The sequence below is a fragment of the Oncorhynchus gorbuscha genome, linkage group LG14, assembly GCF_021184085.1.
Source record: "Oncorhynchus gorbuscha isolate QuinsamMale2020 ecotype Even-year linkage group LG14, OgorEven_v1.0, whole genome shotgun sequence".
In the NCBI taxonomy this organism is placed as follows: Eukaryota; Metazoa; Chordata; class Actinopteri; order Salmoniformes; family Salmonidae; genus Oncorhynchus; species Oncorhynchus gorbuscha.
In genome coordinates, this window is record NC_060186.1 from 25461812 (window position 1) to 25489119 (window position 27308).

General features: G+C 44.4%; 1 protein-coding gene across 5 annotated transcripts; it reads left to right on the plus strand.

Moving 5' to 3' along the window:
• Nucleotides 1-27308, plus strand: LOC123994693 (cadherin-related family member 5-like). Of its 5 annotated transcripts, XM_046297600.1 has the most exons (17): nucleotides 1-281; nucleotides 6049-6155; nucleotides 6369-6580; nucleotides 6700-6771; nucleotides 6896-6988; nucleotides 7076-7162; nucleotides 7407-7517; nucleotides 9598-9771; nucleotides 15191-15281; nucleotides 16325-16431; nucleotides 16609-16809; nucleotides 16935-17066; nucleotides 18693-18771; nucleotides 21801-21982; nucleotides 24152-24172; nucleotides 25079-25095; nucleotides 25958-26096. In XM_046297600.1, the coding sequence occupies exons 2-17, from the start codon at nucleotides 6089-6091 to the stop codon at nucleotides 25959-25961; spliced, it is 1650 nt and encodes a 549-aa protein (XP_046153556.1). In that variant the 5' UTR covers nucleotides 1-281; nucleotides 6049-6088; the 3' UTR covers nucleotides 25962-26096. The 5 variants fall into 5 exon arrangements, with proteins under 5 accessions (XP_046153556.1, XP_046153557.1, XP_046153553.1 ...); XM_046297601.1 differs by lacking the exon at nucleotides 24152-24172 and having other exon boundaries at nucleotides 2-281; XM_046297597.1 differs by lacking the exon at nucleotides 25079-25095 and having other exon boundaries at nucleotides 5-281; nucleotides 25958-27308.

Here is a 27308-nt window from a genome sequence, read left to right on the forward strand (position 1 = left end):
CACATACACCTCCCTCTTTCTCTCTCTCCCTCTCTCTCTCTCTCTCTGCCACGCTCCCATGCTTGGGGAAACAGGGCTCAACCGGTGGTGGTAGGAGAAGCGGGACTGAAGTGTTTAGTGCTGTCGTCACTGCTCTTGATCGTTTGACCCTGGGAGAAAGTTCTGCCACAGGGGGAAATATGTGGCGGAAACCGAGGGGCTGGAACAGAGAGAATAGGCGAGGGGTACCGCGAGCGTGAGAGCTGCGGCTCAGGCTTCGACCATTCAGCTACTGGACGAAAGTGAGTATGATGTGAGCCTATATGCATATTAGTGTAAGTTAGTAAGTGTAGAAAAAAATGTGTGTGTGTGTGTGTGTGTGTGACATCACATCACCTTGAGTTACATGTACATTAAAGGGGTCCGACCTCCATTGCCTCCTTACTAAGTGGTGATACTTACAAACAATACTTAGACTAGGGAACATAATATGAACTGAATTAATATCTGGTGTGTGTGTGACCAAAAATATCATAATGGATTAACATTTTGTTATTGCTATGACTCAACCTGGGTATTCAATTGAGATTGTCCTTCATCGATATGCTACGAATTACAATTCGTATGATATGTTACGAATATGCAATGTTACCAATTCCAATTTGTTGTGGCTAACGCTAACGTTAGGTACAGTAGAAGGCTAACGTTAGCGAGGCCTAGGGTTTAGGGGTTAAGGAAAGGGTTAGGGATAGTGTTAAGCATAGGGTTAAGGATAGCGTTAAGTTTAGGGAATGCTCGAAGCGAGGCCTAATGGCTCAGTAATTGCTTTGTTCAGTTATTATCAAAAGCACTTGAATGAGTTTAGTTAATTGTGATACGCGCAGGGCAAGGGAGGAGTTCAGATAGCTTTTCCGAAAGAAACAAACTGGGCAACGCAGGCCTATTCAACTAGAACCTCAATTCCCAGCAACAGACAAAAGCAGGCCGGGTGAGGCTCATTATAGTGAACCAGACTGACCCAGTCACACACACATACACACACACACACACACACACACACACATGGGAGACATGTGGGTGACACAAACACATAAGGGGGAAACACAAACACACACTTACATCTGCATCTGGCAGGGGCAAGTGTGTCAAATCGGGCTGGATAGGATATGGAACTAGATTCAATATTTAATCCCCTGTTATCTGCCCGTGTGACAAAGACCTACTTCCTGTTGTGAAGGTATTTCAATCGAATTAAAGACGGTATTAATCCAGAGACAGACTGACTCCACTTCTAATAACCAGTAGACACACACTGCATTATCCACAGCCTTACCAGCTGTTTAGTCAGTCTCTACTCTTTTTAATAGATGTTCTAATGTGCAAGACTAAAAATAACTGTTCTAAGAACGTTAAAATGTTGTTTTCCTTGTAGCTGAAAAAAACTGTTTACAAGCCACACTAAATTAGTGGTTTTGATTTGTTTTTCTGGGGGAGAGCCATGAACCCAATCAATATTATGCATGGAGTGTACAAAACATTAAAACCCTGCTCTTTCCATGACCTAGACTTACCAGGTGAATCAAATCCAATTGTATTATTTATTATACAGCAGTGAAATGCTTACTTAAAAGCCCTTAACCAACAATGCAGTTTTAAGAAAATACCTTCAAAAAAAGTAAGAGATAAAAATAACATAATTAGAGGAGAAGTAAATAACAATAGTGGGGTATATACAGGGGGTACCGGTACAGAGTCAATGTACTGGGGCACTGGTGTCCAGGTAATTGAGGTAATATGTACATAATATGTACATGACTATGCATAGATAATAACAAAGAGTAGCAGCAGTGGTGTGTAGAGGGGGGGGGCAATGCAAATAGTCTGGGTATCCATTCAATTAGCTGTTCAGGGGTCTTATGGCTTGGGGGTAGAAGCTGTTTAGAAGCCTCTTGGACCTAGACTTGGCGCTCCGGTACCGTTTGCCATGAGGTAGCAGACAGAACAGTCTATGACTAGGGTGGCTGGAGTCTTTGGCAATTTTTAGGGCCTTCCTCTGACACCGCCTGGTATAGAGGTCCTGGATGGCTGGAAGCTTGGCCCCTGTGATGTACTGGGCCATACGCACTACCTTCTGTAGTGCCTTGCAGTCGGAGGCTGAGCAGTTGCCATACCAGGCAGTGATGCAACCCGCCAGGATGCTCTCGATGGTGCAGCTGTAAATCCTTTTGAGGATCTGAGGATCCATGACAAATATCTTCAGTCTCCTGAGGGGGAATAGGTTTTGTCGTGCCCTCTTCACGACTGTCTTGGTGTGCTTGGACCATGTTAGTTTGTTGGTGATGTGGACACCAAGGAACTTGAAGCTCTCAACCTGCTCCACTGCAGCCCCGTCGACGAGAATGGGGGCATGCTCGGTCCTCCTCTTCCTGTGGTCCACAATCATCTCCTTTGTCTTGATCACGTTGAGGGAGAGGTTGTTGTCCTTGCACCACACGGTCAGGTCTCTGATCTCCTCCCTATAGGCTGTCTCATGGTTGTCGGTGATCAGGCCTACCACTGTTATGTCATCAGCAAACTTAATGATGGTTTTTGGAGTCGTGCCTGGGCGTGCAGTCATGAATGAACAGGGAGTACAGGAGGGGACTGAGCACGCACCCCTGAGGGTCCCCCGTGTTGAGGATCAGCGTTGCGGATGTGTTGTTACCTACCCTTACCACCTGGGGGCAGCCCGTCAGGAAGTCCAGGATCCAGCTGCAGAGGTGTTTAGTCCCAGGGTCCTTAGCTTAGTGATGAGATTTGAGGGGACTATGGTGTTGAACGCTGAGCTCTGGTCAATGAATAGCATTCTCACATTGGTGTTCCTTTTGTCCAGGTTTGAAAGGGCAGTGTGGAGTGCAAGAGATTGCATCATCTGTGGATCTTTTTGTGCGGTATGCAAATTAGAGTGGGTCTAGGGTTTCTGAGATAATGGTGTTGATGTGAGCCATGACCAGCTTTTCAAAGCATTTCATGGCTACAGACGTGAGTGCTATGGGTCGGTAGTCATTTAGGCAGGATACCTTAGTGTTCTTGGGCACAGGAACTGTGGTGGTCTGCTTGAAACATGTTGGTATTACAGACTCAGACAGGGACCGGTTGAAAGCTAGGATCCCTTATTGATGTCACTTGCTAAATCCACTTCAAATCAGTGTAGATGAAGGGGAGGAGACAGGTTAAAGAATACTATTTATGCCTTGAGACAATTGAGTCATGGATTGTGTATGTGTGCCATTCGGGAAGGGTCAATTGGCAAGAAAGAAAATATTTAAGTGCCTTTGAACAGGGTATGGTAGTAGGTGCCAGGCACACCGGTTTGTGTCAAGAACTGCAATGCTGCTGGGTTTTTCATGCTCAACAATTTCCCGTGTGTATCAAGAACGTTCCACCACCCAAAGGACATCCAGCCAACTTAACTCTGGGAAGCAACTCAACATTCTTAATATTTTGTCCAACATATCCATGGTGCCATCGTTATTCCAATTTGGCACAAGACAATTATATTTTAAGCGCATCAAATCAGCAGTTATAATCTTAAATGCTACGTCTGTAAAAGTTATCACATTCCTCATAAGGTACTATTTTTACTAAACCAAACTATTTGTACTGAACACCAAGTAACCATGGTCTTCCATGAAATTTCAACTGAAAAAGTGAGAGAAAAAAACTGTACATTTTGTATCTCTGTTACTAAGCAAGCATAGTATAAGTAAAGGAAACTTTGGGCGACCAGCGTGAGGTACCTGTACTTCACCTCATGATCCTCTTGTGCTGTTAGGTCAGGGAGGTCAGACGAGACCTTCCAAACACGCGAGTCAGACAGACTAATTCTCACACGGAACCTTATAACTACACTGAGCAGCGTGTGCATGTGTACACTCAAGCCACAGGTGGCATGTAAACACAGTCATTTAAACAGTAAACAGTCAAATACACTGCTCAAAAAAATAAAGGGAACACTTAAACAACACAATGTCAATCACACTTCTGTGAAATCAAACTGTCCACTTAGGAAGCAACACTGATTGAGAATAAATTGCACATGCTGTTGTGCAAATAGAATAGACAACAGGTGGAAATTATAGGCAATTAGCAAGACACCCTCGATAAAGGAGTGGTACTGCAGGTGGTGACCACTTCTAAGTTCCTATACTTCCTGGCTGATGTTTTGGTCACTTTTGAATGCTGGCGTTGCTTTCACTCTAGTGGTCGCATGAGACGGAGTCTACAACCCACACAAGTGGCTCAGGTAGTGCAGCTCATCCAGGATGGCACATCAATGCGAGCTGTGGCAAGAAGGTTTGCTGTGTCTGTCAGCGTAGTGTCCAGAGCATGGAGGCGCTACCAGGAGACAGGCCAGTACATCAGGAGATGTGGAGGAGGCCGTAGGAGGGCAACAACCCAGCAGCAGGACCGCTACCTCCACCTTTGTGCAAGGAGGAGCAGGAGGAGCACTGCCAGAGCCCTGCAAAATGACCTGCAGCAGGCCACAAATGTGCATGTGTCTGCTCAAACGGTCAGAAACAGACTCCATGAGGGTGGTATGAGGGCCTGACGTCCACAGGTGGGGGTTGTGCTTACAGCCCAACACAGTGCAGGACATTTTTCATTTGCCAGTGAACACCAAGATTGACAAATTCGCCACTGGCGCCCTGTGCTCTTCACAGATGAAAGCTGGTTCACACTGAGCACATGTGACAGACGTGACAGTCTGGAGACGCCGTGGAGAACGTTCTGCTGCCTGCAACATCCTCCAGCATGACCGGTTTGGCGGTGGGTCAGTCATGGTGTGGGGTGGCATTTCTTTGGGGGGGGGGGCGCACAACCCTCCATGTGCTCGCCAGAGGTAGCCTGACTGCCATTAGGTACCGAGATGAGATCCTCAGACCCCTTGTGAGACCATATGCTGGTGCGGTTGGCCCTGGGTTCCTCCTAATGCAAGACAATGCTAGACCTCATGTGGCTGGAGTGTGTCAGCAGTTCCTGCAAGAGGAAGGCATTGATGCTATGGACTGGCCCGCCCGTTCCCCAGACCTGAATCCAATTGAGCACATCTGGGACATCATGTCTCGCTCCATCCACCAAGGCCACGCTGCACCACAGACTTTCCAGGAGTTGGCGGATGCTTTAGTCCAGGTCTGGGAGGAGATCCCTCAAGAGACCATCCGCCATCTCATCAGGAGCATGCCCAGGCGTTGTAGAGAGGTCATACAGGCACGTGGAGGCCACACACTACTGAACCTCATTTTGACTTGTTTTAAGGACATTACATCAAAGTTGGATCAGCCTGTAGTGTGGTTTTCCACTTTATGCTCTCTTGTCAACTCCAAACATGTTTAGCATGGCAAGGAGTGGAATAGCTAAACAGACTGGTACCCAGGCTAACAATTGACTAGCACTGGCCACGGGCTAATCAAACCACAGTCGTTTAATGTGATCAACAACATAAAACAAAACAATCATGAAAGGATTTACCGAAGGGAGTGGTTCATTACTCAACATTAGTCATAATGAATTATGGTAAATGACACAAATTGCCTTGTTTTGGTATAATACATAGGCCTAATAAACGTCAGAGAAAGGAAACTATATAGGATTTAAAAGTGAATTATATGAGGAGCCCAAAAAAGCTTTCAGGCACCGAGGGCACTTAGTGGACACTGAGGTGGGGTTTAACGAGAGAGGCTGCAGTGAAAGTCATGTTACCGGGCAGGTTACCTTAACTGCCTTGGCAGAATGCTGTTAGGAGTGACCAAAGAGGGACCAAATAGTTAGTAGCAGTGGTTCCCAACAAGGGGGAATCGGACCCCTGGGGGTACTTGGCCTATCCACAGGGGGTACTTGAGAAGACTCATGAGACCCTAGTCCTACTGGTAAAATGCACAACGGGGTACTTCAGGGGTACTTAGGGAAGACAAAAGTCAGTTGGTAGTACAGTAACCGAAACATCCTGTCTGCTAGATTAGAGTGACCAAAGAGGGACCAAATGTAACACTGCCATTTTGTGTTGCTGCTGGTTTCTGTGGGTTGCAGTTGTGGCTGAGAGACTGGAGGCTCAGGAGGCCAGAGGAAGATGCTGAACCCATGGGGGCTGTTCCTCTGCCAGCTGGCAATAAACATGTCTTACCATGTCATCAAAGGTAGGCCAGAGTTCAATCAAACCCTCACTGTGGGGAATAGCAGTCTCGCTTCTTCAGCCGCCTCAACATGGTTTTAATACTGAACCGCTTAAACCAAAACTGTAATGCTACTTATGGCTGAAACGCACATGTGCATAAGTCATTGAAATGTCATTGAAATTGTCGTTGAAATTGAAAGCCATTGACCCCAAATCTGTGTCTGTTGATTGACAGCCAGCCTCTGCCTGGGTGGGTCAGACATCTTTGCGACGGTGAGCGAGAACCGACCCGTAGGAGAGTTCATTGCGAACCTCAGCATCGTCGGGGACCCTACAGGAGTCAATAGCATCCGCTTGTGCCTCACAGGAGAGAACGCCAATTGGTTCTACCTAGAAGGGAGAACCATCAGGCTCAACTCATCCATTTTAAGAGTCCTGGATCGAGAGGTAATAAGGCATCACGCTGTTTCTGTCCTCTTGTTTTAAGTCTTATGCCAGAAAACCAGGTTTGATTGAATAGGACACATTCATATCTTTGACGGTTCATACTTAACCATAATGAATAGCTTTTTCTCTCCAAGCGCCACGGATCTGTTTTGATGGCAGCATTAACATGTTATGAAGACGACATCATACAAGTAAGCCATCTCAACCAGGCCTACAGCATGTTATTCACAACCTGGGGAATTAGAATGTGAACTGCCTCAAAAGTTGAGGAAATGTCTAAACGGAAGTTCTGAAACTACTGTTTTCTTCCTCTAGAGTGAATACAGGGTCATGGTTGAGATCCTGAACGAAAACGATAACAAACCAAGGTTCCTTGAGAAGACTATACAACCGCGTTACATAAGTGAGGTAAAGATACATCACCCTTTGATAATATAGATAATCTTGTGTTTCACATGCATAATGACAGGTCTTCTGTATTTCATCCATCCTCAGCTCACTGCAGTCAACTCTGTCGTCTTCACTGTCAAGGCCATCGATGCTGATGGAGACACCGTCGCCTACATCATCGACAGAGCCTCGGTATGGTACCATGAGTTTGAACTCACCACAGTGCTGAATCCGGTTGTCACGTTCCTGTTCATTTCAAACAATGACCCAATATATCCACTTATAGCGACAACCCAACATCTACTCAAATGAATTATATTTTAAAATGCTCCTATATCTCCTAACCTTGCTGATTACACCTCTGTGTCAATCGCTCAGTAGACCATCTGTGCACTAATTTAATGAACATTCATTTCCGTGTTCTCTCTCATCCCAGCCTGATGCCAGCTACTTCAGGATAGACCTGCCCAACAGTGGTAAAGTAATCCTGGACAAGCCTTTGGACTATGAGACCAAAACCAAGCTGCAGCTAGTCATCTACGCTGTGGTAAGACCCGCTACTTATCAGACCTGGAGTCAAATAGTATTTGTTTTCTTTCAAATATTTTGAGCGTTCTGATTGAGCCTGTCTTGAGGTCCCAGATGGACGGGGTTCAACTTCTTGGACTATTTCAATGGGCTCACTGAGTCAGACATGCTCAATCAAGCACAGCTGACGTATTTGAAAGAAAACACATACCATTTGAACTCATGTCTGCTACTAATCCCCTTTTTCATTAATCAACCAGAACACATTGAGGCCAGAGGCCAATAATTACGAAAGCCAGAGGCTATTACTGTGCCCCGCCCTGCCTAGTCATATAATTATAATCTGAAGATATGTCATCTATTACTATGCCACTGCCTGACTAGCCGTGTAATAGCATTATAATCTACTCAACTATTTATGAGTAAAGCCATCGTCAAACACTTTGTGCCGAGAAACAGATCATAAATAGTTACAATGCATCTTGCAGGCAGCATCATTCTCTCACCTAAAATCTCAAATGCTGAGGAAGGACGTGGCTGGGCTGAATACCGCTCTCCTGACCAAAATCCACATGAATTTCCAGTGAACTCGTGTGATCAAATGTGATTTAATGTGAAGTTAATATGTACAACATGTGAAGCAACATGACATAAAACTACGTGACAACATGTGAGCACATGGAAGAACATGATCTCATGTGAAATTAATGTGAAATAAATGTGACAACATGGAGATGAAACATTATGGGCACATATGAAAACCCAGGTGTGAAATGTAATTTAGAACATTTTACTTTGAAAGACATCATTTACATTAATTACATTTAAGCAGTCATGGTCCCCTGCATGTTTTGCTGTACATACACTGCTACCATCTAGTGGCCAAAATAAGTTGCACCTGTGCTGTAATAATACATTATGGCTGTTCTCTTGCATTTCAAAGATGGTTAAAAAAAATTGTATTATCTTTTACCAGATCTAATGTGTTATATTATCCTACATTAAGTTCACATTTACACAAACTTCAAAGTGTTTCCTTTCAAATGGTATCAATAATATGCATATCCTTACTTCAGGTCCTGAGCTACAGGCAGTTAGATTTGGGTATGTCATTTTTGGTGAAAATTGAAAAAAAGGGTCAGATCCTGAAGAGGTTTTAACAGCGCAGCTCTTGATTGTCACAAGTTCTTACAAAGATTGACAATTCAACATGTGAAAATGTGTTTTAGAAAAACTTCAGTTATTCTGACTATTCTCACATATTTGATTTAATTTACTTATTCTAGCAATTTGAGGGTCTTCTGTATAGTTGTCCAATGTTGGTGGGGGTATATTATTCTGTTTTTACGTTACTCCTGAATCACTAAGATAAATATAATCGCTTTTCTTGGCTGTATTTTTAACAAGGTTGGGATTTAATTTGAAGTCCAATGTGTAGCAATTCGGTCTAAATCGGTTACTGACGCAAATATTGTGACGTAGCAGGAAGAATGCTGTGAACCAAGGGGGTTGTGAGTAAAAATCCAAGAGAAGGACATGTTGAATGATAATTACTGTATAAATAAACATCCACAATGCAGCAATGTTTGTCAAAGTGTGTCAAATATGTAAATTGAAAACACCATGTTAAAAGTGCTGTGTGCAACATGACTCAGCTTGATTCTCGGAATATTTATTATAACAAAGGGGTAGGCAAAGGGCAGGTCGAGGGCAGGCAGAGGTTCATAATCCAAGGCAGATTCAGGCAGGCTCAGGGTCAGGACAGGCAGAACCGGGAAGACCTATAAAAGAAAAACTTGAGAACGGGAGAAACGTGCAACACGCTGATAAGACCTGTCAAAACAAGACAAACTGGCAACAGATAAACAGAAAACAGGTGTAAATACACAGGGGATAATTGAAAAAAAAAATAGAAGACACCTGGTGGGGGTTGGAGACAAGCACAAGACAGGTGAACAGATTAGGCTGTGACAGTTGTGATTTTCACGTGAAATCATGTTTTTCCAGTAAGGGTTTGCTCTGTCTTGCTAGGTTGAAGAGTTTTCCATTATATTGGGTATCATTACTGAAGCTTAGATAAAATACATTTCTGTCTCCAGGAAACCAACACCAAGGAGTGGTACAACACTTCCGCCTCACTGATTGTGAACGTGGAGGACGGGGACGACCATTACCCTCAGTTCCTACCGTGCACACCCATCTCCCAGGACCACGACCACACGGTTGTCTGCACCAACCCCATCTACGTGGTCAACATCACAGAAAAGGACCAGGTGATGACTACTGCTTAGTACATTCATTGTAGAATTCAAATTATATGGATTTGCATATTGCATGCAATATTGATTCTTTTTTTCAATAAACCTTAATATATTAACCAGGAAAGACACTTGAAGTTATAAATCTCTTTTGCGAGGGCGAACTGGCAGGAGTCAAGATTTAACAATTGATTGATTAAACAATCTGTTATGCAGGTGAATGAGGACCCAAAAGCGACTTGGCGAAAACAGAGTCTTTAATCCAGTAAAGTAAATATTCAATACTCCTAGACAATTCGGAGCGGTAAAGAAAGCATAAAGAACAATTCCACTCGTAATGACGAGAACAGACTGGAGACTCGATCATAAACTGCAGGTTGCCTCGGGAAGGCACTTGACCGTAGCAGACTCAGACACCTGCTCACCACGCAGCATCTGAGGGAAACACGACACGACAGGGCGATACAAAGACACAGCACGGTGAACAATATACAAGGATCCGACAGGGCAGAAACGGAAAACAAGGGGAGAAATAGGGACTCTAATCAGGGGAAAAGATAGGGAACAGGTGTGGGAAGACTAAATGATTGATTAGGGGAATAGGAACAGCTGGGAGCAGGAACGGAACGATAGAGAGAAGAGAGAGAGAGAGGAAGAGAGAAAAAGGGGAACGAACCTAAAAAGACCAGCAGGGGGAAAACGAACAGAAGGAAAAGCAAAATGACAAGACAATATAAGACAAAACATGACAGTACCCCCCCACTCACCGAGCGCCTCCTGGCGCACTCGAGGAGGAATCCTGGCGGCAACGGAGGAAATCATCAATCAGTGAACGGTCCAGCACTTCCCGAGACGGAACCCAACTCCTCTCCTCAGGACCGTAACCCTCCCAATCCACTAAGTATTGGTGACCCCGTCCCCGAGAACGCATGTCCATGATCCTACGTACCTTGTAAATAGGTGCGCTCTCGACAAGGACGGGAGGGGGGAGGGAAGACGAACGGGGTGCGAAGAAAGGGCTTGACACAGGAGACATGGAAGACAGGATGGACGCGACGAAGATGTCGCGGAAGAAGCAGTCGCACAGCGACAGGATTGACGACCTGGGAGACACGGAACGGACCAATGAACCGCGGAGTCAACTTACGAGAAGCTGTCGTAAGAGGAAGGTTGCGAGTGGAAAGCCACACTCTCTGGCCGCAACAATACCTAGGACTCTTAATCCTACGTTTATTGGCGGCTCTCACAGTCTGTGCCCTGTAACGGCAAAGTGCAGACCTCACCCTCCTCCAGGTGCGCTCACAACGTTGGACAAACGCTTGAGCGGAGGGAACGCTGGACTCGGCAAGCTGGGATGAGAACAGAGGAGGCTGGTAACCCAGACTACTCTGAAACGGAGATAACCCGGTAGCAGACGAAGGAAGCGAGTTGTGAGCGTATTCTGCCCAGGGGAGCTGTTCTGCCCAAGACGCAGGGTTTCTGAAAGAAAGGCTGCGTAGTATGCGACCAATCGTCTGATTGGCCCTCTCTGCTTGACCGTTAGACTGGGGATGAAACCCGGAAGAGAGACTGACGGACGCACCAATCAAACGACAGAACTCCCTCCAAAACTGTGACGTGAATTGCGGACCTCTGTCTGAAACGGCGTCTAACGGGAGGCCATGAATTCTGAACACATTCTCGATGATGATTTGTGCCGTCTCCTTAGCGGAAGGAAGTTTAGCGAGGGGAATGAAATGTGCCGCCTTAGAGAACCTATCGACAACCGTAAGAATCACAGTCTTCCCCGCAGACAAAGGCAGACCGGTAATGAAGTCTAGGGCGATGTGAGACCATGGTCGAGAAGGAATGGGGAGCGGTCTGAGACGACCGGCAGGAGGAGAGTTACCTGACTTAGTCTGCGCACAGTCCGAACAAGCAGCCACGAAACGGCGCGTGTCACGCTCCTGAGTCGGCCACCAAAAGCGCTGGCGAATAGAAGCAAGAGTGCCTCGAACACCGGGATGACCAGCTAACTTGGCACAGTGAGCCCACTGAAGAACAGCCAGACGAGTGGAAACAGGAACGAAAAGAAGGTTACTAGGACAAGCGCGCGGCGACGCAGTGTGCGTGAGTGCTTGCTTAACCTGTCTTTCAATTCCCAGACTGTCAACCCGACAACACGCCCATAAGGAAGAATCCCCTCGGGATCAGTAGAAGCCACAGAAGAACTAAAAAGACGGGATAAGGCATCAGGCTTGGTGTTCTTGCTACCCGGACGGTAAGAAATCACAAACTCGAAACGAGCGAAAAACAACCCCCAACGAGCTTGACGAGCATTAAGTCGTTTGGCAGAACGGATGTACTCAAGGTTCTTATGGTCTGTCCAAACGACAAAAGGAACGGTCGCCCCCTCCAACCACTGTCGCCATTCGCCTAGGGCTAAGCGGATGGCGAGCAGTTCGCGGTTACCCACATCATAGTTGCGTTCAGATGGCGACAGGCGATGAGAAAAATAAGCGCAAGGATGAACCTTATCGTCAGACTGGAAGCGCTGGGATAGAATGGCTCCCACGCCTACCTCTGAAGCGTCAACCTCGACAATGAATTGTCTAGTGACGTCAGGAGTAACGAGGATAGGAGCGGACGTAAAACGTTCTTTTAGAAGATCAAAAGCTCCCTGGGCGGAACCGGACCACTTAAAACACGTCTTGACAGAAGTAAGAGCTGTGAGAGGGGCAGCAACTTGACCGAAATTACGAATGAAACGCCGATAGAAATTAGCGAAACCTAGAAAGCGCTGCAACTCGACACGTGACCTTGGAACGGGCCAATCACTGACAGCTTGGACCTTAGCGGAATCCATCTGAATGCCTTCAGCGGAAATAACGGAACCGAGAAAAGTAACGGAGGAGACATGAAAAGAGCACTTCTCAGCCTTCACGTAGAGACAATTCTCTAAAAGGCGCTGGAGAACACGTCGAACGTGCTGAACATGAATCTCGAGTGACGGTGAAAAAATCAGGATATCGTCAAGGTAGACAAAAACAAAGATGTTCAGCATGTCTCTCAGAACATCATTAACTAATGCCTGAAAAACAGCTGGAGCATTGGCGAGACCAAACGGCAGAACCCGGTACTCAAAATGCCCTAACGGAGTGTTAAACGCCGTTTTCCACTCGTCCCCTCTCTGATGCGCACGAGATGGTAAGCGTTACGAAGGTCCAACTTAGTAAAGCACCTGGCTCCCTGCAGAATCTCGAAGGCTGATGACATAAGGGGAAGCGGATAACGATTCTTAACCGTTATGTCATTCAGCCCTTGATAATCCACGCAGGGGCGCAGAGTACCGTCCTTTTCTTAACAAAAAAAACCCGCCCCGGCCGGAGAGGAAGAAGGCACTATGGTACCGGCGTCAAGAGACACAGACAAATAATCCTCGAGAGCCTTACGTTCGGGAGCCGACAGAGAGTATAGTCTACCTCGAGGAGGAGTGGTCCCCAGAAGGAGATCAATACTACAATCATATGACCGGTGAGGAGGAAGGGAGTTGGCTCGGGACCGACTGAAGACCGTGCGCAGATCATGATATTCCTCCGGCACTCCTGTCAAATCGCCAGGTTCCTCCTGAGAAGTGGGGACAGAAGAAACGGGAGGGATGGCAGACATTAAACACTTCACATGACAAGAAACGTTCCAGGATAGGATAGAATTACTAGACCAATTAATAGAAGGATTATGACATACTAGCCAGGGATGACCCAAAACAACAGGTGTAAAAGGTGAACGAAAAATCAAAAAAGAAATAGTCTCACTGTGGTTACCAGATACTGTGAGGGTTAAAGGTAGTGTCTCAAATCTGATACTGGGAAGATGACTACCATCTAAGGCGAACATGGGCGTAGGCTTGTCTAACTCTCTGAAAGGAATGTCATGTTTCCGAGCCCATGCTTCGTCCATGAAACAACCCTCAGCCCCAGAGTCTATCAAGGCACTGCAAGTAGCACCCGAACCGGTCCAGCGTAGATGGACCGACAAAGTAGTACAGGATCTAGATGGAGAGACCTGAGTAGTAGCGCTCACCAGTAGCCCTCCGCTTACTGATGAGCTCTGGCTTTTACTGGACATGAATTGACAAAATGTCCAGCAAGTCCGCAATAGAGGCACAGGCGGTTGGTGATCCTCCGTTCCCTCTCTTTAGTCGAGATGCGAATACCTCCCAGCTGCATGGGCTCAGTCTCTGAGCCAGAGGAGGGAGATGGTTGCGATGCGGAGCAGGGAAACACCGTTGACGCGAGCTCTCTTCCACGAGCCTGGTGACGAAGATCTACCCGTTGTTCTATGCGGATGGCGAGAGCAATCAAAGAGTCCACACTGGAAGGAACCTCCCGGGAGAGAATCTCATCTTTAACCACTGCGTGGAGTCCCTCCAGAAAACGAGCGAGCAGCGCCGGCTCGTTCCAGTCACTAGAGGCAGCAAGAGTGCGAAACTCAATAGAGTAATCCGTTATGGATCGATCACCTTGGCATAGTGAAGCCAGGGCCCTAGAAGCCTCCCTACCAAAAACTGAACGGTCAAAAACCTGAATCATCTCCTCTTTAAAGTTCTGGTAATTGTTAGAGCAATCAGCTCTTGCCTCCCAGATAGCTGTGCCCCACTCTCGAGCCCGGCCAGTAAGGAGTGAAATGACGTAAGCAACCCGAGCTCTCTCTCTAGAGTATGTGTTGGGTTGGAGAGAGAACACAATATCACACTGGGTGAGAAAGGAGCGGCACTCCGTGGGCTGCCCGGAGTAGCAAGGTGGGTTATTAACCCTAGGTTCCGGAGGCTCGGCAGACCAGGAAGTAACAGGTGGCACGAGACGAAGACTCTGGAACTGTCCAGAGAGGTCGGAAACCTGAGCGGCCAGGTTCTCCACGGCATGGCGAGCAGCAGACAATTCCTGCTCGTGTCTGCCGAGCATGGCTCCTTGGATCTCGACGGCAGTGTTACGAGCGTCTGTAGTCGCTGGGTCCATTCTTTGGTCGGATCCTTCTGTTATGCAGGTGAATGAGGACCCAAAAGCGACTTGGCGAAAACAGAGTCTTTAATCCAGTAAAGTAAATATTCAATACTCCTAGACAATTCGGAGCGGTAAAGAAAGCATAAAGAACAATTCCACTCGTAATGACGAGAACAGACTGGAGACTCGATCATAAACTGCAGGTTGCCTCGGGAAGGCACTTGACCGTAGCAGACTCAGACACCTGCTCACCACGCAGCATCTGAGGGAAACACGACACGACAGGGCGATACAAAGACACAGCACGGTGAACAATATACAAGGATCCGACAGGGCAGAAACGGAAAACAAGGGGAGAAATAGGGACTCTAATCAGGGGAAAAGATAGGGAACAAGACAAAACATGACACAATCCATGTGGATTCTAAGATGCAGTAATTCTCTGGTTTCAGGACATGTTACTGAATTTCTCTCCTGGTCCAATTCATGCCGAAGACGGAGACAGAAGCCTTGATACGCCTTTGCTCTACTCCATTCTCTCAGGTGTGGGCCTACCCAATAGTGTCTGCTTAATCCATTGCCAATAGGCAATTTCAAGGCCTATTGAGAGGCCAGTAGACTGCTCTAATATTTCTATTTTGAAAGGATTGCATTGCAGCCTTACACTTGACAGAGGTTTACATACACCTTAGCCAAATACATTTAAACTCAGTTTTTCACAATTCCTGACATTTAATCCAAGTAAAAATTCCCTGTCTTAGGTCAGTTAGGATCACCACTTTATTTTGGTTTGTAGGCCTCCTCGCTCACACACGCTTTTTCAGTTCTGCCCACTAAATTTCTATAGGATTGAGGTCAGGGCTTTGTGATGGCCACTCCAATACCTTGACTTTGTTGTCGTCAAGCCATTAGGCCACAACTTTGGAAGTATGCTTGGGGTCATTGTCAATTTGAAAGACTCATTTGCGACCAAGCTTTAACTTCCTGACTGATGTCTTGAGATGTTGCTTCAATATATAACCCCCCGTGCATCACGGTTGGGATGGTGTTCTTCGGCTTGCAAGACTCACCCTTTTTCCTCCAAACACAACAATGGTCATTATGATGGCTGCATGGTCTTGGCTGATTTCTTTTGATTTTCCCATGATGTCAAGCAAAGAGGCAATGAGTTTGAAGGTAGGCCTTGAAATACATCCACAGGTACACCTCCAATTGACTCAAATGATGTCAATTAGCTTATCAGAAGCTTCTAAAGCCATGACATTTTCTGGAAATTTGTCAAGCTGTTTAAATGCACAGTCAACTTAGTGTATGTAAACTTCTAACCCACTGGAATTGTGATACAGTGAATTGTAAAGTTAAATAATCTGCCTGTGAACAAATTGTTGGAAGAATTCTTGTGTCATGCACAAATTAGATGTCCTAACCGACTTGCCAAAACTATAGTTTGCTAACAAAAAAATTGTGGATGGTTGAAAAATGAGTTTAATGACTCCTACCTAAGTGTATGTAAATGTCCGACTTCAAATGTATATGGTCATTCTGTGTGGCATCCCGTGTATTTACCTGTAACACATGTGCCTCAGGTGCTGACAAAAACAGGTTTGAGATTGACAACCAAACAGCAGAGATCACAATGACAAAACGCGTGGAAAACAGACATATGACACCTATATTCCGACTGCGCATCATGGTAAGAAAATCTGATAAAAGCACTAGTATCAATAGCATGCCTTATCAAAAAGCCACAAAAGACAAAGTTAAGTCCAATACTAAGAGCCTTTTAAAATCTAATTTGTTAACCGAATAGATCTGAAAAAGGATCTCCCTGGACTGTTTGACATTGAAAACACCATCAAATCATCTACAGGCATCTCAGCTGAATGACCCAAAGAAGTACAGTGTGGCGACAGCGCTGGTCCGGGTGCTAGCAGAGAACCGGTTCCCTCCCCTCTTTAACAGAACCACGTACAAGGGCTTCATCATCGAGAGCTCCAGCCCTGCCACGCTAGTCTCCACCTATGGGAACGAGGTGCTTTTCATCCAAGCCATAGACCAGGACTTTGTAGATGTAAGCGATGGGATAATGTGTGTGTCTGACTAAATTTAGTTTGTTTAAAAGGATAATAAACAAATGTTTTTTTTCCATCCCATCTTGGTACATCCTGTCTTGCTTCACCTTCCCTCCATTTGCAGGGGGTGAATCCAAAAATGCATTATTCTCTCCAGCCCACACGAGCCACCACTGGACTTTACCACATCACAGAGGAAGGGGTTATCATCGCTAAGACCGACCGCCTACGATCCTTTGACAGGCTCATCCTAGAGGTAAGGTCATAATCAGTCAAATATATACTGAACAAAAAATATAAAAACGGCAACATGACACAATTTCTACGTTTATTAAGTTACAATTCATATGATGAAATCAGTCAATTGAAATAAATACATTAGGGCCTAATCTATTGACTTCACATGACTGGGAATACAGCTATGCATCTGTTGGCCACAGATACCTTTAAAAATGGATCAGAAAACCTGTCAGTATCTGGTGTTACCACCATTTGCCTCATGCAGTGTGACACATCTCCTTTGCATAAAGATGATCAGGCTGTTGATTGGGGCCTGTGGAATGTTGTCCCACTCTTCAATGGCTATGCCAAAGTTGCTGGATATTGGCAGGAATTGGCTGGCTTCTTTGTAGCTTCTTTGTGTACGATACACACTGTCGTACACGTGGATCCAGAGCATTCCAAACATGCTCAACGGGTGACATGTCTGGTGAGTTTGCAGGCCTCGGACGAACTGGGACATGTTCAGCTTCCAGGAATTGTGTACAGATCCCTACAACATGTGGCCGAGCATTAACATACTGAAACATGAGGTGATACCGGCAGATGAATGGCACGACAATGGGCCTCAGGATTTTGTCATGATCTCTTTGCATTCAAATTGCCACCAATAAAATGTAATTGTGTTCGTTGTCCATAGTTTATGCCTTCCCATGCCATAACCCAACTGCCACCATAGGGCACTCTGTTCACAACGTTGCCATCAGCACACCACTCACCCACACAACACCATACACAAATTCTCTAAAAACGAGGACGAAGAGGGCTTGTACTCAAGAAATGAACATTCAATTATCTGGCAACCGCTTTGGTGGACTTCCCTGCAGTCAGCATGCCAATTCACACTCCCTCAAAACATCGGTGGCATTGTGTTACAAAACTGCACATTTTAGAGTGGCCTTTTATTGCCCTGCACAAAGTGCACCTGTGTATTAATCGTGCTGTTTAATCAGCTTCTTGATATGCCAGACCTGTCCTGTGGATGGCAAAGGAGAAATGCTCACTAAGAGGGATATAAACAAATTTGTGCACAACATTTGAGAGAAATAAACTTTGTGGGTATGGAACATTTCTGGGATCTTTTATTTCAGCACATGAAACACGGGACCAACACTTTAAATGTTGCATTTATATATTTGTTTCAGTGTAAAAACCCAGATGAGTTTGTTAAACAGGGACAGTTGGTTTTACTAGTCATTCCTGGCTAATTGTATAGCTAGGTTAGGCCAATAAGTGGTCCAGTAGTAATACAACTGTAGGTAACTCACATTAAAATTAGCTTCACTTAGGGTTAGAAATACACAGAATCATTTTTTTTGGCTCCGAATCTACACTGCCCTATCAAGCTAAAAGGCAGTAACTGCTCATAGTGTGGAACTGAGAAATATTGCTTTTATTTACGTTGGTTTCACAGTAACTCAATGTTATTTTTGCTACATTAAATACATGCTTAATCATGTGGACAAGTATCCTGCCTGTATGGTGTTGTGTTTTGGAGAAAATGGGGGTCATGTTATCAGTAACTGCATAAACTCATTTTAGACCAAATGAGCAGTTTGGTAGGGCAGTACAGTTCTCTGTAATATCATTATTTATCCTATAGGTGGTCGCTATGGATGAGGAATCGGGTGAAGTTGCTAAAGCCTCAGTCGACATAGAACTGCTACAAAGAAGCCAGCCAAGTAAGTACTGAGCATTACTGATGAATGGGGGGGGGGGGTACAGGAAACCCACGTGCAAAGAGAGATCACACACACACACACAGTATCAGCGCTTGACGGTTAGTGAAAGTCAAAATGACAGTACTGTGCACACACACAACAGAGTGTTAGAGGCTGCGTCTTTCGAATCCGGTATCAGGAAGAATAAAAGTCAGAATCTGTCGTTAATTATCTTTAATTAAATTCAAGCAATAAATGGTAAATGCATTTTTCGTATATACGGGCTCTCTGTCCCACCTCGCAGGGCAAACAGAGAACTGACAGGTTGTACGTAAACAGCTGTTCTTATACTGTGATAGGCCAACAGACGGGTTGGAACTATGTCTATCACAGTAGAGGCTGAGCATGGTTTTAGACTTGCTCAGCCTATCGCAGGCGCTCAGACTAGTCCCCGCCTCTTGGCGCTTCTTGGAGTTCACCCTCTGTCGATGTATAGATTCTCACTGTTCTGGTATCACACCCTAGTTGTAACAGTTGGTCAGTTCCTGCTATTGTGTTGTCCAGTATTTTCCCATCTCAGTTAAACCTTGTGATGAGCCTCCCCTCTCTGTACCTGATTAACCACAACTTTGTAACATGCAGCAAGTCACACCATGTGCTCAATATTGTCACACACACAGACAGGCAAGGCAAATGTAGCAAACAGTACACCGCTTTGCAACATGCAAGTCACACCATGTTACTCAGTTTTTGTCACACACACACACACACACACACACACACACACACACACACACACACACACACACACACACACAGACAGACAAAGACAAAGCAGCTGTTGTTCAAACAATTCAATCTTAACTAATATGGTAGAGGGTTTAAAATGCATTAATCCTAAATCCTTACAATAGGGAGCAGAACAACACTGGTTAATCCACTATGCTTTCTGAAAGTCAACAAAGAACAATTCCATTTTCTTACAGTGTAGCCTATAGATGCAGGAAATAAAGTGAACTCGACCAAAACAATGGAAATGCCATGGCAACGCCACTCACACGTACCCCAAGGGGGAAAAATTCAGAATCTCCTCATTACCCCCCCATCAAAATTAGCCTACATTTAGGCTATGGCATTTTACCCTATTTTGTGGTAAAATCAGAGTGTAATGCTTGTATGGATGTCAACTCCAACACATGTTCATGTCATTGTCACCAACCTACACTTAAACACAGCTTCAAGTAGCACCACCAATTTCTATATGGCTAACGTTAGCTATGTTACAAACAGCAGTTAACAGAACTCTTCTCTAACCCCTAAATTGACTATTTCTAAATATTATGCAGCGAAAACAGCCATACTGTATCTACATCGGGTTTTAGTAACCACATTGTGGGCCTATTAGAAAACAAAAATCATGATGGATTTGACAATCCATCCACTTTGTAAAATCAGATTCTTGGAATGTGCGCAAATGACGGGCGTACTTGTTCTTTCCCCACCGTCTGATTTCTTTAAAGCGTCCGAAATGACTGACACCCTTTGATGTCAAAGATGAGCAAAAATGACTGTATAAAATATATCATTGAAAAACAGAGCTACATTATATTTGCATGCTCCCAACTTTTTGTAAAAATGATTTGATAGTGTAACGACCCTGGGTTTATAAGCGCCAGCGCCCCAGACCTCGGTCTCCAAGGTCGAGGATTCGAGACATGATCCCTGCTGTTTCATTACAATACTAAGAAAATTGCTCAGAGAATATATATTTTGTTTAATATATATATTCTAAGTAATAGAATATATATTTTTTAAGGTAGGGCTCAAAATGATTGACACCCTGTTTTCAATACCTAACCTTGTGAGGATAACGGAACTGAGCCTTTTACTAAATTGTTTTATGAGTTGGAGAACACATTGGGAGGGATCTTAGACCATTTCTCCATACAGAATCATTCCAGATCCTTTATATTCTTGGTATGCGTTTATGGACGGCCCTCTTCAATTCAAACCACAGGTTTCCAATGTGCTTTTTAAATCCGGAGACTAAGATGGCCATCGCAAAATGTTGATTTTGTGGCCGATAAACCATTTCTTTGTCGATTTTAATGTGTGTGTAACAGTATAGACTTTACGTCCGTCCCCTCGCCCCGACCTGGGCGCGAAGCAGGGACGCTCTGCACACGTCAACAGTCACCCTCGAAGCATCGTTACCCATCGCTCCACAAAAGCCGAGGCTTAACACACACACTACTATATACACACACACAGGGGCAAGTAAAGCACGCACACAAGTGAAAAATGTATATTGAATGACCATTTTCTGGCCAGTGGCGACTGAATTAATGAATGATAAGGAATGGCAAGGATACATACAGTATAAACATGCAAAAACATGTAAACCCACTGACTATTACAATCGAACACAATCAAGCAACCAAGGATAGTATGCTTATACGGCCTAATCTAAGCTAATTGTGTCATTAAGCAGGTTTCCATCCAACCTTTTTATGCAAGTAAAGTACATGTCCACTACTTCAAGGTCTCAGAGCAAGTGACGTCACTGATTGAAACGCCACTAGCGCCCACCACCGCTAACTAGCTAGCCATTTCACATCGGCTACATGTGGTTGAAGTTATTGTCTTGCTGGAAGATCCACTTAGGTTTCTCTCAGTTCACTCCCCTCTCTCCCCTTCCATACACTGTCAATCATGCTACTCCTGACAACATGGACACGCCCCTCTCTCCCCTTCTATGCACTGTCAATCACGCTACTCCTGACAACATGGACACAATGTGATGAGTTAAACCAGGCAACTGGCTGTTCGAACTTCCCAGAATGTATTTTCTCCTCATTCAAAGAACTGTAGACAGAGACTGCTTACAAAACAGACAAACGTTCTCTTCAACTGGGCTTCAGGCACAACATCTGGATGAATGAGTAAGACTCTGCAGGGCTATGAGCATGAGCCGTTGAGAAGTGAAAATGGACCAGTTGTGTGAGCTGCTGGACTTCATAAGCTAACCCGCCTCTCCTATCCCTCCATAGTCCCTTGGTCACCTTTCAGAGACATGGATGTGAGGATAGCTGGCGGTATCATGGGTGGGATGCTGCTGCTGTTAGTGACCACCCTGTTCCTGCTGATCCGATGGGCCAAGAGGAGGAGGAGGAGACAGAGACAAAAACCAGCCGGACGAGGGGCTGTCGCCCTGGGGAAACACCTCAAAGTGGTAAGGGCTGCTCCATGCACACATAACACGCACACTACTGTATACACACACACACAGGGGCAAGTAAAGCACGCACACAAGTGAAAAATGTATATTGAATGACCATTTTCTGGCCAGTGGCGACTGAATTAATGAATGATAAGGAATGGCAAGGATACATACAGTATAAACATGCAAAAACATGTAAACCCACTGACTATTACAATCGAACACAATCAAGCAACTAAGGATAGTATGCTTATATGGGCCTAAACTAAATGTGTCATTAAGCAGGTTTCATGGGCCTAAACTAAATGTGTCATTAAGCAGGTTTCATGGGCCTAAACTAAATGTGTCATTAAGCAGGTTTCATGGGCCTAAACTAAATGTGTCATTAAGCAGGTTTCATGGGCCTAAACTAAATGTGTCATTAAGCAGGTTTCATGGGCCTAAACTAAATGTGTCATTAAGCAGGTTTCATGGGCCTAAACTAAATGTGTCATTAAGCAGGTTTCATGGGCCTAAACTAAATGTGTCATTAAGCAGGTTTCATGGGCCTAAACTAAATGTGTCATTAAGCAGGTTTCATGGGCCTAAACTAAATGTGTCATTAAGCAGGTTTCATGGGCCTAAACTAAATGTGTCATTAAGCAGGTTTCATGGGCCTAAACTAAATGTGTCATTAAGCAGGTTTCATGGGCCTAAACTAAATGTGTCATTAAGCAGGTTTCATGGGCCTAAACTAAATGTGTCATTAAGCAGGTTTCATGGGCCTAAACTAAATGTGTCATTAAGCAGGTTTCATGGGCCTAAACTAAATGTGTCATTAAGCAGGTTTCATGGGCCTAAACTAAATGTGTCATTAAGCAGGTTTCATGGGCCTAAACTAAATGTGTCATTAAGCAGGTTTCATGGGCCTAAACTAAATGTGTCATTAAGCAGGTTTCATGGGCCTAAACTAAATGTGTCATTAAGCAGGTTTCATGGGCCTAAACTAAATGTGTCATTAAGCAGGTTTCATGGGCCTAAACTAAATGTGTCATTAAGCAGGTTTCATGGGCCTAAACTAAATGTGTCATTAAGCAGGTTTCATGGGCCTAAACTAAATGTGTCATTAAGCAGGTTTCCATCCAACCTTTTTATGCAAGTAAAGTACATGTCAGATAAGAAATGTCACGACAGGCCTGAAGTAAACAGAAAATGTGTTTCCAAACTTTCCAACTTTCGACAAAACACGCTAGATAAAGTGGGATTTTGTTGTGTCAGTAAAATTAATTACCAACTGTAGCTCAGTTGGTAGAGCATGGCGCTTGTAACGCCAGGGTAGTGGGTTCGATCCCCGGGACCACCCATACGTAGAATGTATGCACACTTGACTGTAAGTCGCTTTGGATAAAAGCGTCTGCTAAATGGCATATATTATATAAAAATGGCGGTGGAAACGCCTTTACGCGCAAATATTGATATAATAACCATCATATTCAAGTAAACTTGGAGTCACGCGATCCTCCCACCATGACTCGGGCGGGGGTTTATTAGGCTACTGATGAAATAAATGATGAACTTCACAGGGTGGTGAAAGTGCATGGTGATCTTGATGCTCCTTTCCAATAAATATCAAGGGTCTGATTCTGGTGACATGATGATCGATGCTTGACTGCCATTTGACTTATAAAAACATCCATAATAATCTCATCATGTAGACCAGCCTACCTGCACTGTATCTGCGAGCTGTTTGCTAGAGTGCACGTGCAAATACCGCAGTGGGCACATTTGCTATTTAACGCAACCGTTTTAGTGACAAAATTATATCGGATTTTTATCCGCAAAAAGTCAATTTGGTGGAAACAACACTGGTGGGGAAAATGCACATATTTTCTTTATGCGGGTTTTAGAATATTCGTATGAAAATCTGTCGCCAATTGGATGGAAACCTACCTACTATCTAATCTAAATTACAGAGTGGTCATATATATATATATATATATATATATATATATATATTAAACATATTAAACATGTATGTAACGCCATATCAACCACAACCTTTGAGCTCTGACTCCTAAACCAGTGGTCCGCACTACAAGTTAAAACAACATATCAGACCGTATTTCCTTCCTTCCTTCCCCTCCTCCTCACTCTCTCCCTCTACGCTCCTGACGTCTCTTTTCACTAATGTTGTTTATGTAGAGTTTAAGGTGTTTCCATATGGTGAGTTTTTATGCATGCATTGCTTTTGACGTAGGCACTAGAGTGATGTGGTTGTGACAGTGAGATGGTGTAATGTTAGATGCGTACATGTGATGCACTTCCATTGCATAATTATGCAAATGAAAGTATGGCACCTGTGTTGCGGTTCTGCTTTGTTTTTTTGTATGTAAATGTTACACATTGGTGATATGTAAAAGTAACACATGTAACATAATAGTTACATGTACAGCTCCAAAAGTATTGGGACAGTGACATTTTTGTTGTTTTGGCTCTGTACTCCAGCACTTTGGATTTCAAATGACATTAGGAGGTTAAATTGTAGACTGTCAGCTTTCATTTTGCACCATTTTAGGGGACCAAACTATTGGGACAAATTCACTTATGAGTATTAAAGTGAAGTGGTCCCATATTCATAGGACACAATGATTACAGAACTAGCACAGACGGTACAGTTCCTCAGAGTGACTTTGTTTTGGTTGTGTTTTAGATTTTTTTTTTGTGCCCAATAGTCACTTTTATTGAAAATGATAAATTAATGTTTCTAAACATTAAATGTGGATGCTACCATGATTATTATGGATTATCCTGAATGAATCGTGAATAATGATGGGTGAGAAAGTTAATACGCACAAATATCATACCCCCAAGACATGCTAATACAATAACAGGGGAGGTTAGCATTTTTTTGGTGGGTGTGATATTTATGCCTCTGTACCTTGCTCACTCATCATTACTCATGATTCAGTCAGGATTATCCGTAATCATGGTAGCACAGAGCCAAAACAATAGAAACTATCACTGTCCAAATACTTTTGGAGCCCACTGTATGTAATAGTATTGCATATGTAATTATTTTGAGTTTGGTGATGAGGTGAAATACTGACCTGCTTATGTTTTGCATCGTAGACTGAAGACGATTTATGGTCAGTACCCAACCCCGTGTGTAAGGGGAATATCATAGATTCAGTCATAGAATAGATCTAGTATCTATCTCTATGGATTTAGTATGCTAATGTATTGTGCTTTGAATATTTCGAAAACGGAGTGGCTGCGTGACCAGATTCTCTCACCAACCGTACCTTCTGCGTATGTGCTAGTTCGGCTGGCCAGAGGTGAAACGGGCTACTTTGGCGAATGTCAATGATGTGTGGTCTATCATATCGTTTGGTGTTGCATGATGATTGAAAGACGAAATAACGGTTGTATGTTATTTAAGGTTAAAATTCAGTTTTGCCCCAATGCAATGTGTAGACAGGGATAGGCTACATTATTTTGACATGTAGACTAAATGCATTTGGTTTCACACCACATTTAGTATAAGGATATTGCAAAAAAGTATTGTTTGCGCACTGCTCATGTTTGTGCTACTGCGTTATCTATAGATGCACGTCAATCATGTCGTCTTAAATTAGCCTACAAAATATATAAGCTGCTGGATTTTTATTTCAGCTGTTCAGAAATGTGTGCGTAAAGTAACACATGGATAGAATGTTGTTTAACTGTGGGGAAGAGGCATCCTGGGGGATGGTGTATGGGTGTGGAGGGGCGGTTTGATCTGGTCACGCAGCCTCTGCTTTTCAGACATTGTCAAACACTGTCAAAATGTGCTGAATTTGAAACACTGCTTGTCCATAATTGTCCAATGTACTTCTGAAATTCTGAACAACACCAATGAGAATTTTGAACGGACAAGGACAACACTGCATCAGTTGGAACGTAAGTCACAAAACAACCATTTCAACTCAAAGCAACCCTCTATTTGCCCCTTCTTTCCGTGATTGACAGGTGAACTCGGGCCGGCCCATGATCCCCTTGGTCGAGGAGGTCTCCTACCAGAACGAAGGGTTCAGCATAGACTACGAGGCCTCGGGAGGTTCCGGAAGCCTCTTTGGGAGACATGGGGTCTACACCAGGAAACAGTCGCTGATCCCGCCGCCGCCACGCTGCCACAGCAGCCATCCAGACTGCGGCTCCGGTACCATAACAGGCGACATGCTGCCTATACTGGTGATGCCAGAGCCCTTGGTTAAAGACCTCACTCCCGCCCTCATCTCCAACAGCAGGAAAGGTGACAACACCATCAGCACAGGGGCTGTGACAAAAGACGAGAAGGAGAGGAATAAGCAGAGGGATATGGAGAAAGAGGAGGAGAGGAATAAGCAGAGGGATATGGAGAAAGAGGAGGAGAGGAATAAGCAGAGGGATATGGAGAAAGAGGAGGAGAGGAATAAGCAGAGGGATATGGAGAAAGAGGAGGAGAGGAATAAGCAGAGGGATATGGAGAAAGAGGAGGAGAGGGAATGGGAGAAGCAGTGGGAACGCGCTGTTGGCACAAAAGAGAAGAGAAAGTCCGAGGGGGAAAGGACGGATAAGCCGAGAGATGTTTTGGGTGCTTCTAGTGAGACGGCAGAGGTAAGTGAGGCCTCCGAGGACCAAACAAACACAGAAAAGCCTCAGAGCCACAGGATGAAAACACACCAAATCAGAGAACCCAAAGACAGGCACAAAAGCACTTCTGAAGAGTAGTCTGAGGCAGAAAAATCAATATTAGGCTATGCACTCTGATGTGTCTTTCAGACGATTATGACACAGCCTCGGAGAACGACCAGGTCCCGTTACTCCAGTATCAGGACGTCGAGGGGGGAAATGCAGCGCAACAAACCAGTGATCAAGCAAACAGATGACCGAGTAACCCACATATGCACCATTCAGACTCACACTCTGGGCTTCAGACTCACATTGAAGATACAAAATAACTCTAACCACTTATTTAAAAAAAATAAAAAACGGACATTATGGAGCCAAACAAACTCTATACACAGACAAAAATGTATATAAATGTTTTTTTCTCTCCAATTCCATATAATTATGTTGGTGTCACACTCTGACCATTATTTGAGTTGTTTGTTTCGTCAGGGTGTGATATGAGTGGGCATTCTATGTTGCATGTCTAGTTAGTCTGTTTCTATGTGTTTTGGCCTGATATGGTTCTCAATCAGTGGCAGGTGTTTGTCGTTGTCTCTGATGCATGTTTGCACACAGTATTAATAGCGGTCACGTTCGTCTTATTATTTTGTTAGTTTGTTTAGTATTCGTCGTGTTCTTTCATCTACATTAAAAGAATGTATTCACACCA

Coding starts and splice junctions, on each gene's coding strand:
- LOC123994693 (XM_046297597.1), top strand. CDS start 6,089: ATGCTGAACCCATGGGGGCTGTTCCTCTGCCAGCTGGCAATAAACATG. Junction 6,156..6,368: donor GTCTTACCATGTCATCAAAG/GTAGGCCAGAGT, acceptor GTTGATTGACAG/CCAGCCTCTGCCTGGGTGGG. Junction 6,989..7,075: donor AACCGCGTTACATAAGTGAG/GTAAAGATACAT, acceptor ATCCATCCTCAG/CTCACTGCAGTCAACTCTGT.